Source organism: Taudactylus pleione, unplaced genomic scaffold (genome assembly GCF_031769625.1).
Source record: "Taudactylus pleione unplaced genomic scaffold, aTauple2 ptg000366l, whole genome shotgun sequence".
NCBI classification, from domain to species: Eukaryota; Metazoa; Chordata; class Amphibia; order Anura; family Myobatrachidae; genus Taudactylus; species Taudactylus pleione.
The window spans coordinates 10,957,526-10,972,474 of NW_028284767.1; the positions used below are offsets into that span (position 1 = coordinate 10,957,526).

At 41.6% G+C, this 14,949-nt stretch overlaps 1 protein-coding gene across 1 annotated transcript in view; it reads right to left on the reverse strand.

The window, feature by feature from the left end:
- Nucleotides 1-2,141: 2,141 nt before the first annotated feature.
- The window catches only part of IFT46 (intraflagellar transport 46), a 37,291-nt gene continuing 24,483 nt past the window's right edge, over nucleotides 2,142-14,949 (reverse strand). The window contains exon 6 of the mRNA XM_088444501.1: nucleotides 2,142-2,779. Coding sequence (XP_088300627.1) covers nucleotides 2,684-2,779 — 96 coding nt within the window. The 3' untranslated portion in view covers nucleotides 2,142-2,683. The remainder of the gene's footprint in view (nucleotides 2,780-14,949) is intronic.

The window sequence follows — 14,949 nt, forward strand, 5'->3', positions numbered from 1 at the left end:
AAACTGTGAGGCTGTACCCTGACAACACTTGTATTAGGGCTCAGTGAGAAAAGAGACACAGGGAAAGTAAAATGGCTGACAGAAGAAAGTTAAACTCAGACAGACAGCGCTAGCATGAAGTCACATGCAATGCAGAATATACAACACCTGCACTTAATGGCACTACTAATCAACTACACAGACAGCGTCTGGTAGGATATAGTGCTACATACACTGACCACTTTATGGAGGAGAGGTATGTAGGGGGACACGGGCTTCGCACCGCCTGTGTGATCTGCGACGCAGCCAAGGAGAAAATGGCCGCCGGAGACCTCCAAGGATTCGGAGGAGAGCTGCCACAGCCCAGCCAGACCGTGGTGGAAAGGTGCGCTGTGCAGCGGGGAGGAGCCTGCTGCTGAACAGGGAAGGTTGCCTCACGTGGCCAGCGTTTAACCCCTGGGATGCTGGAGTATTTCTGTTATCACTCTAGCCCGCTGTCCGTGGTGGTCTAGTGGAAGCGCAGGACTCAGTGCCTGGCTCCACATGCTGTCATCCCCAGGCAGTCCCCAGCCCTGGGGGAAAAGGACTGCGTCTTGTCATGTCACCACCGCGGTGACCCACCGCTTACCTTAGTCCTTGTAGCTCCCGGCCGCAGTCCAGGGATCCTCTGGGGTCCCTGCTAGCCACGACCCCGAAGGCCTGCCGAGATCCCCGGATCTGTACCGATGTCTCGGTGACGAAGCGGCAGCGCAGACATCCCTTAGACTGTCCACAGGTTGAAGTTAAAGTAATTCAAAAACAAACTCTTCAGGGGCTGTTAAACAGCCCCCCCGCATAGCCGTGACCAGATTACGGCCGGGCACCCAATGAAACTGAGGTGCCTCTGGCCGGGGTATAGAGGGAGTCCCAAGTGCATCCTGAGAGAAAAATTTACTGCGTACAGTGCTCGGATTACTCTGCATCACGTATACTCCAAGGTCACCCTGTGGACCCCTATGGACCCTGAAGTAGAAAATAGTGCTTTCAAAAGCACATTGCACTTTCTGAATGATACCAAAACAACAAGGCAGACAGCATGTACAGCACTCACTATATCAAGAGCCAATCCGACCATCAGGCCCTGGTGCTGTGTGCACAGTTATCAGCCCTATCTGACAGATAAAACAATGTCTGGCCCATAGTGTGTACGCAGCTTAAGAGGTAGAAGCAGCTAACGTTTCGGTTATGTGAACATACTTACAATGGCTGCATTGGGTAAATTCAGTTTTGTCGGAAACATCTAGACTAGTGGTACTGCAGGAACGCGCCCTGGTCACTAAAAACAAATCAAATTACACCAGATTTAACTATGATACATTCTGATTATCGGTAATACCCCAGTATGGACCTTATTCAGAGTCGGTCGCAAGCGCCGATGTGCTCGTAACCGACTCGATGGTTTGACCTGCGGCCGCGCTGCTCGTGCACAAGCCCCGGAGCGCCAGAGAAACTCTGTCGCTCCGGAGCTCGCTACCAAAGGGGCAGCTGTCGATGTTGATCGACAACTTGCCCCGTTTGGTAGGCGGGCCGGGGGGGGGGGGGGGGGTTTCCAACGCCTATCGTTTTATGGGCGGCCGCACTGACATCATCAGTGATGTCAGTTGGGAGCTTCCTGCTCCATCAGAGCAGAAAGCTCCCTGGGGCTTACGAGTGCCCAGACCCAACCCTAGGACATGGTCGTAAGCCCCGATGGTCGTGATGGCGATCACCATCGTGACCATCAACCTGGTCGGGCGTTAAGCTGTGGGTGGTAACCCACAGCTTAACGATCAACAAGGAGGCGGCCGTTCAGGATGCAAGCGGCCGCCCTGATTCAGTGCGACCACTTGCAACTAACGACCACCTCTGAATGAGGTCCTATATTTCTAAAATTATAATAGGGTACTTGCAGTGGTATCATCCAGCACATGGATACGAAAAGTGAACAGAAGAGGCAACACTCAAGCCCTTATGCAGTGTATGAGAAATTAATAATTAAAACAAATTTATGACTTTATCATACACTTCATAATACCTTATGTGCTTATCACATATTTTTAGATTTTTGCTAATGACCAGTGACCATATTCTTTATGTGGGTGACACGGTTTGCAGATAAGTTTTTTTATTCAACGTCCATTAAAAAAAAAAAAAAAAAAAAGACAGAAAGCCTTCACTGTAGCATGTGTATGCAATCTGAAGAGTACTTACTATAATATACAAATACAATGATGATCAGCATGACAACGTTTATGGCAATTCTTCACCATTTAATAGAACATACATCTGTTGTATCAATATTACAATTTGTGTAAAACAATAGTATAAATAGCCTAATGTAGAGAATATAATCCTGAATATAATCCTAAATATAATGCTAATTGAGTAAATAGAAATTATATAAAAAAAAAATATATATATATATGCATATATATATACACACATCATTATGCATGAAGTGCAAGCTGCAAACCAAAAAAGAAAGTCAACGTAAAGATACATTTACATTGTACCACCCCTTCGTTATAATGGTGCGCACTAATCTTTATCAGAGTCTTTAGTACCTGGAGGCCAGAGGTTTTTCAGAACAGTAACTAGAAACAATGCAGTAATATACACTGTGCACAAGGTGTTCCATAGAGTTTGGGGTTTAAAGGAGCAGAGATGTTTAATAAGAGGCGTTCTGTCAGTTGTAATGGGCGCCTTCTACATCCCCACTTGGAGTGCTGGTCTTTCCAGAGGAGAGTCTGTCCTTCTTTCCCTCTGCCAAAGCTTTAAAGTGCTGTAGAGAGATGAAGCTCCAGTTATTATTATGTCAGACAGAAACACAACTATTCTGTTTAAAGATTTAATCAATTAGAATGTCCCAATCATTATATAGATTATAACGGACTCAGAACACTACCCGTTGCCAGATTCAGACTCTCTCATTATTAATGCAATTTTTTCTCTTTTAATGTATTATTTATTTTTTAAGAAATGCATTCCTAGCTTGGATTTCATGCAGCCATGATATCGCTAACAGAACACTGGGGCTGATGATGAATATTACATATTTATAAATACACTAGTATATTTGCAGTCATGAATGCGCCTATTCTGAGAAAAACACACTGGGCCGGATTCTGAGTTGGACGCAGAGTCGGAGTTGTGATTGAGAAGGCATGGGAGACGCACGGTCTATGAAATATTTTGAAAATGTATTGGGCATTCCTGGGCGGTGACAGGGACGTGGCTTAGAGAATGAGCCCCATTATATTGTAAGGAATGGCACAGTATTAATTACCGCAACTGTCAGGGTGGTGCTACAATGGATCATGCAGCAGAAAAGCGATGTGGTATCACTACACATCAACATAGCATATTCACCATACTTTGTAGCTCATTTTAATGTAATCTCATGCTAGTATATCTGCCCATAATCTGATTAGCTGTTGCAGAAAATTGCATATGGGACACCATGATCCACTCAAGTCCAGGTCAATTGTCATCATTAACCACAGCAAATATTTTCTTATCCTGCAAGTAATCGAAGCACCATACAGAAGTAATATTTAGAGTTATGGTAGACTTACCTTTGTTAACTGTATTTCTTCAAAGTCCATAGGATCCACCAGGCACCAAACAGTTAAGCTTTAGCTCCCAGGATGCCCCAGCCCTCCACATATACCCCGCCCCCAGCCACAGGCAGACAGTTTTGTAAACAAGCCCAAGGCAGGAGCAGGAAAGAAGAGAAGGAAGAACATTACTCTCAAGAAACACTCCCAGAAGATGAAGGAATCAGTGATCAAGAGAGAAAATGCCCAATGAGGCCAGGTGCGTCAGGGTGGACACCCTGTGGATCCTATGTACTTCGAAGAAATAGAGATAACAAAGGTAAGTCTACCATAATTCTTAATTTCTTCCTTAGGGTCCATAGGGGATCCACATGAATACCATGTGGATGTCCCATAGCAGTTTCCCTAAGGGTGGGGAGCTACTGAGCAGAAAGGTGAATCCGAACCCCAAAGGAAGTATTCTGAGAGGAAAAGGTATCTATGGCGTAGAACCTGAGAAAGGTGTGGACGGAAGACCACATGGCCGCCTTGCACAATTGTTCAGCAGAAGCGCCAAGTCGAACCGCTCACGAGGCTCCCACAGACAGTAGAATGAGCTGTAACCCTGCTTGGAACAGGAAGATTAGCTTGCATATAGGCCTGAGAGATTGTCATGCTACAGATAGCATCAGGAAACACTACAACTCCACACATACAGCAATAAACACAGTTAACATTGAAGGCTGTGTGTAAACTGCAGCAATCAGTAACTTCTGATGTAATATACAACAAGGGAAAAGAAAAGACAGTAGGAAAGGGAAGGAAAAGGAGTGGAAGGTGGATCCATTTCGCTTATATGCACTTTATACCAATGTCAACAGTGCGAAAAGAAACGAGATGAGTGAGTGTATCAAAGAGTGTGTTATGAAGCGTTTGGGTTGTTCATGTGGTAAAGAGTGTCTACTCCACACAATTTACAGAGTAGAAGCTGACTAGAGCACCTCTGGCAAGGGAGCCACGACTGCCGAGGGAGAGCTCCATGTGGATCTTAAGATCATAACATTTATAGTGTCAGATTCTGCAAACCATAGCCAATTATACCTTGTTCCTACAAATTCCTGGTTTTCCACCCATAGCTGAAGCAGAGGTCCTACATGACCATCTAGAGATCAATTTTATGAGACCACAGAGAGATTGTGGGGAGAAATGGGGATTGCCATTACAAAGGAGAACTGCTCTAGTCTTTTTATTAAATGTCTTAGTAGCGATTTATTACATGTGTAGAGTGGCATATCCATTCAGAAGCCAGAACTCAGGAGTAAAGAGAATCAGGAAAACTGTTATTTCTACAAAAAGTTCCCACATATTTTGACAAAATGTTGCCAATTTGGGGCAGTGCCACTAAATGTGGAGAGTTGTGCCAATGTCTTGATACGATTGCCAGCAGAAATCTGTGAGACCAGACATCTGAAGAAGAAATTAGCAATTGTACAATCTAGTATGTATCCCTGTAGTCAATCACGTCCACTTCTCCAAATAGATAATCCACTTTGTGTTGCATCTATTTGCATCTGTTTGGCTGGTAAAGCCTTGGCTGGGTGCAGCTTTTCAAAGTGCAGTGTTTTTAAGTGCATAACTAGCGTTAGACCTGCGCTATTTTTATTAGTTAATTCTTCTGCTGATCTTGAATGAATTGACACCGCCTCTCTCCCTATCTACAGGTAACTGAAGTTGACTGTGACTGCAAAGTATTTCACCTCCTGTGCCTCCTTTATTAATTATAATCATAGGTAACTGAAGTTGACTGTGACTGCAAAGTATTTCACCTCCTGTGCCTCCTTTATTAATTATAATCATAGGTAACTAGCTTATTCTTTACTGAATCCTTATGCTATAGTTTCTAATGCCTTATGATTTGAAATAGTTAAATTGTATTAAGGATTCTCTCAGTCTATTGACTAAAGTGAATGCTTGATTTATTTGTAGCCTTAGATGTATGGTATGTGGTCATTGTTGACTTAAGCCATTTTTATTGCTAGCTTTCTCTGGCTGGCCAATTGGGGGTTTTCATTAATTAGTGTCCACACTTGCCTGCATCCCTGTATAAGTGTCAGTAGTTTGGCTGGTAAAGCCTTGGCTGGGTGCAGCTTTTCAAAGTGCAGTGTTTTTAAGTGCAAAACTAGCGTTAGACCTGCACTAAACCGAGGAGAAACAGAAGGAGAAAAAGGTCCATAAAGCAACAAACCTCAACAATCTAAAGTCTCAGACTACAACTGGACTCCCTGTACAATCATGGCAAGAACACTTCTTTTGCTATTAATAATGCTGGCCTTCTGATTCTCGCTTACAATTCAATGCTTATCGTACTTTTTCCCATGTCAGTTTACATCTATCTACTTTGAAACACTGTCCTTTATCTCAGCTCTCCTGCCTAGCCTCACATCCTCTATCTGCTTACAATCTGCATTATTTTTCATATTCCGCACACATTAGAACCCCACTTTTAATCCTCCCTATAACAATCTTGTTAATCTGCATACATATTAATACACTGTTTTTTGATACATCACTGTTTTTTTTTCACTTGCATTCCTACAAATCTCTTGCACTCATATCTCATTTACATTTCCTAATTTCATTCCTCTTGATTACTTATAAACACCATGACAAGGTTTTCGTCAACTCCCTCCTTCACTCAGTCTCTACCTCATCCTCTATTCTGCCCCCTGCTTCCACCTTTATCCTTTCCCCCTTATCTCTTCCACCTCCTCCTCCCCTTCTCCCCCCTCCTCTGTCTGCCTACTCTTCACTCCTCACCCATTACTCCACTTTCTTCCTGTTCTACCCCCCCTCTGTCCTACTACCCCACCACCAAACCCTCCTCCTACACTCCTCTCCCTGTCACTTCACCCCACTGCCATCCACATCTCCCTCCCTGCCCACCTCCTATAGGTTTCCTTTCTAGCTCAGGTGCCCGCACCATCACTAAACTCGCTTCATATCGGTCCCCCAAATTAAGCTTACCTCCACGTTACAGCAACCCGGATAATCTTATTCACATCTCCCCCACAAATGCCTCTGGAATGCCAGGTCAGTCTGTAATAAACTGGTCCCCACCCATGACCTTTTTATCTCCAACTCTCTGAATCTCCTAGCCATCACTGAAACTTGGATCTCACCCTCTGACACCACTTCTCCTGCTGCTCTATCCTCTGGGGGGCCTCGCCTTCTCCCACACCCCCCGGCCTGGGGGTCGCCACGGTGGTGGTGTTGGGGTCCTTCTATCCACCAGTTACTCCTACCAGCTAATACCCTCTGAACCATCCCTTACATTCCCCACATTTGAGGTTCATGCTATACGCCTCTTCCAACCAGTAAACCTCAGAGTAGCTGTCATTTACCGTCCCCCTGGCTCTCCCTCCAAATTCCTTGACAACTTCGCTTCCTGGCTCCCTCACTTTCTCTCCTCAGATCTTCCCTCCATTATCCTAGGTGATTTTAATATTCCTATTGACATTCCCACAGAATCCTCTGCAGCTAAACTCCTTACCCTCACCTCTTCATTTGGTCTCGCCCAATGGACCTCCTCACCCTCCCATGTGAGTGGGCACTCACTTGACTTGGTCTTTACGCACCGTTGTGATATTTCTGATTACTCCAATTGCCCATTCCCCCTCTCTGACCATCACCTTCTCTCTTTTAACCTATCCCTCTCTCCTTCCCCTCCTCTAACTCCTAAGGCTACCATTACTAAGCGTAATATTGAGGCTATTGACACTGTTGCTTTTTCCTCCCTGCTGGACTCTCTTTTCTCCCCTATCATTTCTCTCTCCTGTCCTGAACAAGCTACTTCCCTGTACAATTCCTCCCTTACTTCTGCTCTTGATTCTGTTGCTCCAGCAATAACCACTCACCCTCGCAGATCCACACCACAACCCTGGCATTCCAAATGCACCAGATACCTACAAAAGGGTTCAAGAATTGCAGAGCGTCAGTGGAGAAAGTCACGCTCTAAGGCTGACTTCCTCCATTTCAAATTTATTCTCTCTTCCTACAATGCTGCCCTGTCTCTCTCCAAACAAACATATTTCAAGAACCTCATCTCCTCCCAGTCCTCAAACCCCCGGCGTCTCTTTGCCACTTTCAACTCCCTACTCTGCCCTTCCCCTCCTTGCTCTCTGCCCTCGACTTTGCCACCTACTTTACATCTAAAATTGACTCCATACATGAGGACATCATATCCCATCAGATCCTCAGCACTCCTCCCCCTACTTGCCCTTACCACCCCTCCCCTTCTGTCTCACCAACTCTGACATCCTTCTCCCCTGCTTCTGGAGAGGAAGTCATGGCCCTCATCCGGTCCTACCCTCCTTCCACCTCCCCTCTTGACCCTATCCCTTCCCGTCTCCTCTCCCACCTGTCTCCTTCTGCCTGTTCCCATCTGGCTCACCTCCTTAATCTCTCCCTATCATCTGGCACTGTCCCTTCTGCATTCAAACATGCTCTTGTCTCCCCCATTCTTAAAAAACCTACCCTTGATCCTAACATACTTTCCAACTATCGACCCATCTCTCTTCTCCCTTTTGCTTCCAAACTCCTTGAGCGTATTAAATCAATGTTAAAAACGAGCGCTTGAACATGTACTGTGTATAGAAATAAATAAATAAACCACGATTTACTTAAATTAATAAATAAATTTCTCCTATACACACTCGTTGTTTATAGCTCTTTTTTGTGACAGAGTGGTATGGAGTAGAATGTCTCAAAGGTAATCCGGTGAATACGGGAACATGGGTGTTTGTAGAATAGCACACTGCCCCTACTCTTACCCTATAGTTGCCGTCCCTCCGGTATTCCTTTAGCTGTGCGGCGCGCGGTGTCTCCTCCGTCACTTTCGGCTTTGGCGTGCTGTGCCTCCTTGCACGGCGGTCAGCAGCGTCTTGCTTCTGGTGAAGTGGGGAGATTAAACGAGCAGCCTGCAAACTATGCCGTCTCCAACGCGTTTCGTACCTCACGTACTTTGTCAAGGATGACGTTCGCATCCCTGGGGGGCCCTTTTATTCCTCCTCCATGGTTTCCTTTTCTTTTTTCTTTCATAAAACTTTATTGATTAAACCGACACTTTGTGTCTTTTCTAAGTTAAATGGTCTCAGTAATCGTGGTTGCTATTGGTGTCAATAAAATGTAACTAAAATGTTCCAGAGGAATGATATATTAAAAATAGATACTTTATTCTAAAAAATATATATACTTCCCTATAAAAAAACATTCAATTCAATATCTATATTTAAGCCCTGCGGTTTTAGGGTTTTTAATACGAAAATCCACTTGCTTTCATGTTTTTTTAACTCTTTCACTATGTCACCTCCCCTCCAATTGATCTCAACTTTTTCTATTCCAAAGAATTTTAGTCCTGATGGATCTTTACCATGTACATCTGTGAAATGTTGAGAGACACTATGTGTGCTAAGTCCTTTTCTAATATTATTTATATGTTCTGCTATGCAGGTTTTTATTTTTCTCTTAGTTTGACCTATATAGTTTAATCCACATGGGCATATCAGAAGGTAGATTGCTCCTTCGGTGTTGCAGCTTATATGACTTGCAATGCGGAATTCCTGTCCATTCACAGTAAATGTCTCAATGACTGAAGTGGAGCGATCTTTTTTTAAATTTTTACAGCCTTTGCAGTCTAAACACCTGTGGAATCCCTTATTCAATATGGTGTTGCTTTCCTTTTCCAATGGAATAAAGCTTGATGTCAATTTTTGTTTCAGATTCTCTGCTCTCCGATATATAATCCTCGGTTTTTTGGGGAGGATGGTTTTAAGGTCTTCATCTAACTCCAACAAATGCCAATGCCTACATAACATCTTCTCAATGTGTTTGTTGTTGCCATTGTATTGTGTTAGAAATGCGAGTTCAAAATTGTTTGTGGTCTCATTCTTGTTTTTATATTCAATTAATTCTTCTCTTTCTATGGATTCAATTTTCTGTAAACTCTTCTTAAGTACTTCTGGTTCGTACCCTTTTTCCAAAAATTGCCCTGTTAGCTCCTCACTTTGTTTTTTGAAAACTTGTGCATCAGTGCAGTTCCGTTTTAATCTTCTGTACTGTCCACCAGGAATGTTATTGATCCATCTTTGGTGGTGATTACTATTTGCTGCCAGAATTGTATTACAGTCTACTTTCTTACGATGAGTGCATGTTTTAATCACTCCATCTTCCACATATATGACCAAGTCGAGGTATACTACCATGGTATTGCTGATCTCTATGGTGAATTCTAAATTCATGTTGTTGTTGTTAATATATCTGATAAATGCATTCAATTGGTCGTCCGGTCCATCCCATATGAACAGAAGATCGTCTATGTACCGGTGCCAGCATTTTATGAATCCTGCAAATGGGTTGTTGTTCCAAATGGTTTCATCTTCCCATTTTGCGACTACCAGATTCGCATAACTTGGTGTAAAATGGGTTCCCATCGCAGTCCCGTTCACCTGTAGGAAAAAGTCTCCCTTATACCAAAAATAATTATGCTTTAGTATGTAGTCAATACTAGCCATAATAAAGTTCACTTGGCTATTTGGGATTTCTGTGGTGGTAGACAGATAAAATCGTACATTTTCACAGCCGACATCATGTTGGATACAGGTGTACAAAGATTTTATGTCACTGGTACAGAGTTTGTATGTACTCTTCCATTCAAAGTCTTTTAAAATTTGTATTACTTGTACAGTGTCTCGTACATAGCTTCTTTGTTTTGATACCAGTGGTTGAAGATACTGGTCAATGTAGTACGACAAGTTAGATGTAATTGAAGATATTCCCGAAACTATGGGTCTGCCCGGCGGATTCTGAATGTCTTTGTGTATTTTTGGTAACTGATAGAAGACAGGGATTCTTGGATTTCTGATGTAAATGTAGTCGTATTCTTTCTTTGATAGAATAGCTTTCTCTAGTCCTTCATCTAAATGCTCCATCAATTCTATTTGAAAGTCTCCTGTGGGGTCTTTATTCAATTTCAAGTTCCTTAGATTGGAAAAGTATTACAATCAAGAAACTAAACAATGGTGGGAGATAACCACTCTAGGAAAATATCTGGAATATGATTTAATACCGAGGGGTCTGAGAATCCAAAAGAACCCCACTTTTCTCCCAACAAATAAAAATTTCTATAATAATTGGAATACTATTTTAGACCATTGCTCAAAAGAACTGATTAAACTAATTATAGAGGATAGAAAGGAATCTTTAAAGGAACTAAATGCATCAATTAAAGAAATTGAGAAGGCATTTGAACCACTAAAAAATATGGAAGATTATAAAAACTTGATGTCCATGACTAACAGCAAAATAGACACCTTAGAAGATAGTATTATCAGCCAGAAACAAAAGAAATTTCATAGAGACATAGAAGAAAACGAGAAATTAAAAGAAAAGAGTAATGAAAGACGAGGTATGGCCCCAAAAGTAAATAACGAGAAACCTATCAGATCTCAGTATAAGGAAAATATGCAAAAAAGACACGTAAAAAACAGAAACAGGAATTTAAACTGGAAATCTATCACCAAGAAACCACTACTACCTAATCCTCCACCATATTCCTTAGAACCCAGAAGGTATCTAAAATATAATGAAAAATATTTCAGAAATCCCACTAAGGAGGATTCTAATAAACTAATAAGAAGCTCATTTGACTCAGGAATAAGAACAGCAAAACAAAACGAAAGAGATTTAACACTCAAACTGATGGGTAGTTTGGAAGGAGCATCAGGTTCAGAAAAAAGAAAAGAAACATACAGTGAAGTTGTAGGAAGAAAACCAGGACAAACCAATAATAAGAGATTCTTTGAGGAAGATAGTGAAGAAGACAGTGATTTTTTAGAATTCATGTGGGGGACGGAGAAACCACCGGAACCATTACGCCCAAGAACACCGGTTATCAAGAAGAAAAAAACTTCATCAGGAACAAACAAAGGGGAAACCGAGGAGGTAGGAGAAAAAGGAAATTAAAGGATGTGAATAAGCTTATTGATAGAAGGGAAGGAGTCTTCAATTTGAGTGGAAAACAATTAACGGACGATCATTATAGCCTTTTGAAGAAAGGATTAAAGTTCGCACCGCACTCCACAATCAACAAGTTTGATTTGTATATAGATCTGCACAAATTTGTACGTAAATTGTGTCTTAAAAAATTCTTTAAAGATACAGATATCTTAAACAAAAAGGAAACAGAAGAAAGCATGTACATGCACACATCATTGAAGCCTCCATCCACCTTCTATCCACATCAAAGTAAGAGTGCGCATATTCAGACTTTTCAAAAAGCTTTAGAGCAAGAAATCAATCTAATTCCAGATAAACAAAAATTAAGATATAACCTAACAATAAATGAAAAGAGAGCACTAAAAGATTTACAGAATGACAATACCGTTGTGGTTAAACCAGCGGATAAGGGTGGAGGAGTGGTTATTATGGACAAAGCAAAGTATGAAAGTGAGGTAGAAAAATTACTGAAGGATCAAAACACCTACAGGAAATTGAATAAAGACCCCACAGGAGACTTTCAAATAGAATTGATGGAGCATTTAGATGAAGGACTAGAGAAAGCTATTCTATCAAAGAAAGAATACGACTACATTTACATCAGAAATCCAAGAATCCCTGTCTTCTATCAGTTACCAAAAATACACAAAGACATTCAGAATCCGCCGGGCAGACCCATAGTTTCGGGAATATCTTCAATTACATCTAACTTGTCGTACTACATTGACCAGTATCTGCAACCACTGGTATCAAAACAAAGAAGCTATGTACGAGACACTGTACAAGTAATACAAATTTTAAAAGACTTTGAATGGAAGAGTACATACAAACTCTGTACCAGTGACATAAAATCTTTGTACACCTGTATCCAACATGATGTCGGCTGTGAAAATGTACGATTTTATCTGTCTACCACCACAGAAATCCCAAATAGCCAAGTGAACTTAATTATGGCTAGTATTGACTACATACTAAAGCATAATTATTTTTTGGTATAAGGGAGACTTTTTCCTACAGGTGAACGGGACTGCGATGGGAACCCGTTTTGCACCAAGTTATGCGAATCTGGTAGTCGCAAAATGGGAAGATGAAACCATTTGGAACAACAACCCATTTGCAGGATTCATAAAATGCTGGCACCGGTACATAGACGATCTTCTGTTCATATGGGATGGACCGGACGACCAATTGAATGCATTTATCAGATATATTAACAACAACAACATGAATTTAGAATTCACCACAGAGATCAGCAATACCATGGTAGTATACCTCGACTTGGTCATATATGTGGAAGATGGAGTGATTAAAACATGCACTCATCGTAAGAAGGTAGACTGTAATACAATTCTGGCAGCAAATAGTAATCACCACCAAAGATGGATCAATAACATTCCTGGTGGACAGTACAGAAGATTAAAACGGAACTGCACTGATGCACAAGTTTTCAAAAAACAAAGTGAGGAGCTAACAGGGCAATTTTTGGAAAAAGGGTACGAACCAGAAGTACTTAAGAAGAGTTTACAGAAAATTGAATCCATAGAAAGAGAAGAATTAATTGAATATAAAAACAAGAATGAGACCACAAACAATTTTGAACTCGCATTTCTAACACAATACAATGGCAACAACAAACACATTGAGAAGATGTTATGTAGGCATTGGCATTTGTTGGAGTTAGATGAAGACCTTAAAACCATCCTCCCCAAAAAACCGAGGATTATATATCGGAGAGCAGAGAATCTGAAACAAAAATTGACATCAAGCTTTATTCCATTGGAAAAGGAAAGCAACACCATATTGAATAAGGGATTCCACAGGTGTTTAGACTGCAAAGGCTGTAAAAATTTAAAAAAAGAAGATCGCTCCACTTCAGTCATTGAGACATTTACTGTGAATGGACAGGAATTCCGCATTGCAAGTCATATAAGCTGCAACACCGAAGGAGCAATCTACCTTCTGATATGCCCATGTGGGTTAAACTATATAGGTCAAACTAAGAGAAAAATAAAAACCTGCATAGCAGAACATATAAATAATATTAGAAAAGGACTTAGCACACATAGTGTCTCTCAACATTTCACAGATGTACATGGTAAAGATCCATCAGGACTAAAATTCTTTGGAATAGAAAAAGTTGAGATCAATTGGAGGGGAGGTGACATAGTGAAAGAGTTAAAAAAACATGAAAGCAAGTGGATTTTCGTATTAAAAACCCTAAAACCGCAGGGCTTAAATAGATATTGAATTGAATGTTTTTTTATAGGGAAGTATATATATTTTTTAGAATAAAGTATCTATTTTTAATATATCATTCCTCTGGAACATTTTAGTTACATTTTATTGACACCAATAGCAACCACGATTACTGAGACCATTTAACTTAGAAAAGACACAAAGTGTCGGTTTAATCAATAAAGTTTTATAAAAGAAAAAAGAAAAGGAAACCATGGAGGAGGAATAAAAGGTCCCCCCAGGGAAGCGAACGTCATCCTTGACAAAGTACGTGAGGTACGAAACGCGTTGGAGACGGCATAGTTTGCAGGCTGCTCGTTTAATCTCCCCACTTCACCAGAAGCAAGACGCTGCTGACCGCCGTGCAAGGAGGCACAGCACGCCAAAGCCAAAAGTGACGGAGCGCCGCACAGCTAAAGGAATACCGGAGGGACGGCAACTATAGGGTAAGAGTAGGGGCAGTGTGCTATTCTACAAACACCCATGTTCCCGTATTCACCGGATTACCTTTGAGACATTCTACTCCATACCACTCTGTCACAAAAAAGAGCTATAAACAACGAGTGTGTATAGGAGAAATGTATTTATTAATTTAAGTAAATCGTGGTTTATTTATTTATTTCTATACACAGTACATGTTCAAGCGCTCGTTTTTAACATTGATTTATGACACTAGAATTTAACTGAGCAGCTTTTTCCGCGCAACACGACAATTATTCTAATCCTTGAGCGTATTGTCTACAACCGCCTTACCACCTTTCTTTCCTCCCACTCCCTCCTTGACTCATTTCAATCTGGCTTCCGATCTCTCCACTCTACTGAAACTGCCCTCACGAAAGTCAGCAACGACCTCCTTGCTGCCAAATCCAAGGGCCACTACTCTCTGCTCATTCTCCTTGACCTCTCTGCTGCATTTGACACTGTAGACCACCCTCTCCTCCTGCAAATCCTTTACTCTCTCGGTCTACGTGACACTGCCCTCTCCTGGCTTTCCTACCTCTCTAATCGTTCCTTCGCTGTGTCCTCTCATGACTCCTCTTCCACTAAAGGTAGGAGTTCCCCAAGGACCTCTCCTTTTCTCCCTATATACATCCTCTTTAGGTGAACTCATTAACTCCTTTGACCTCCA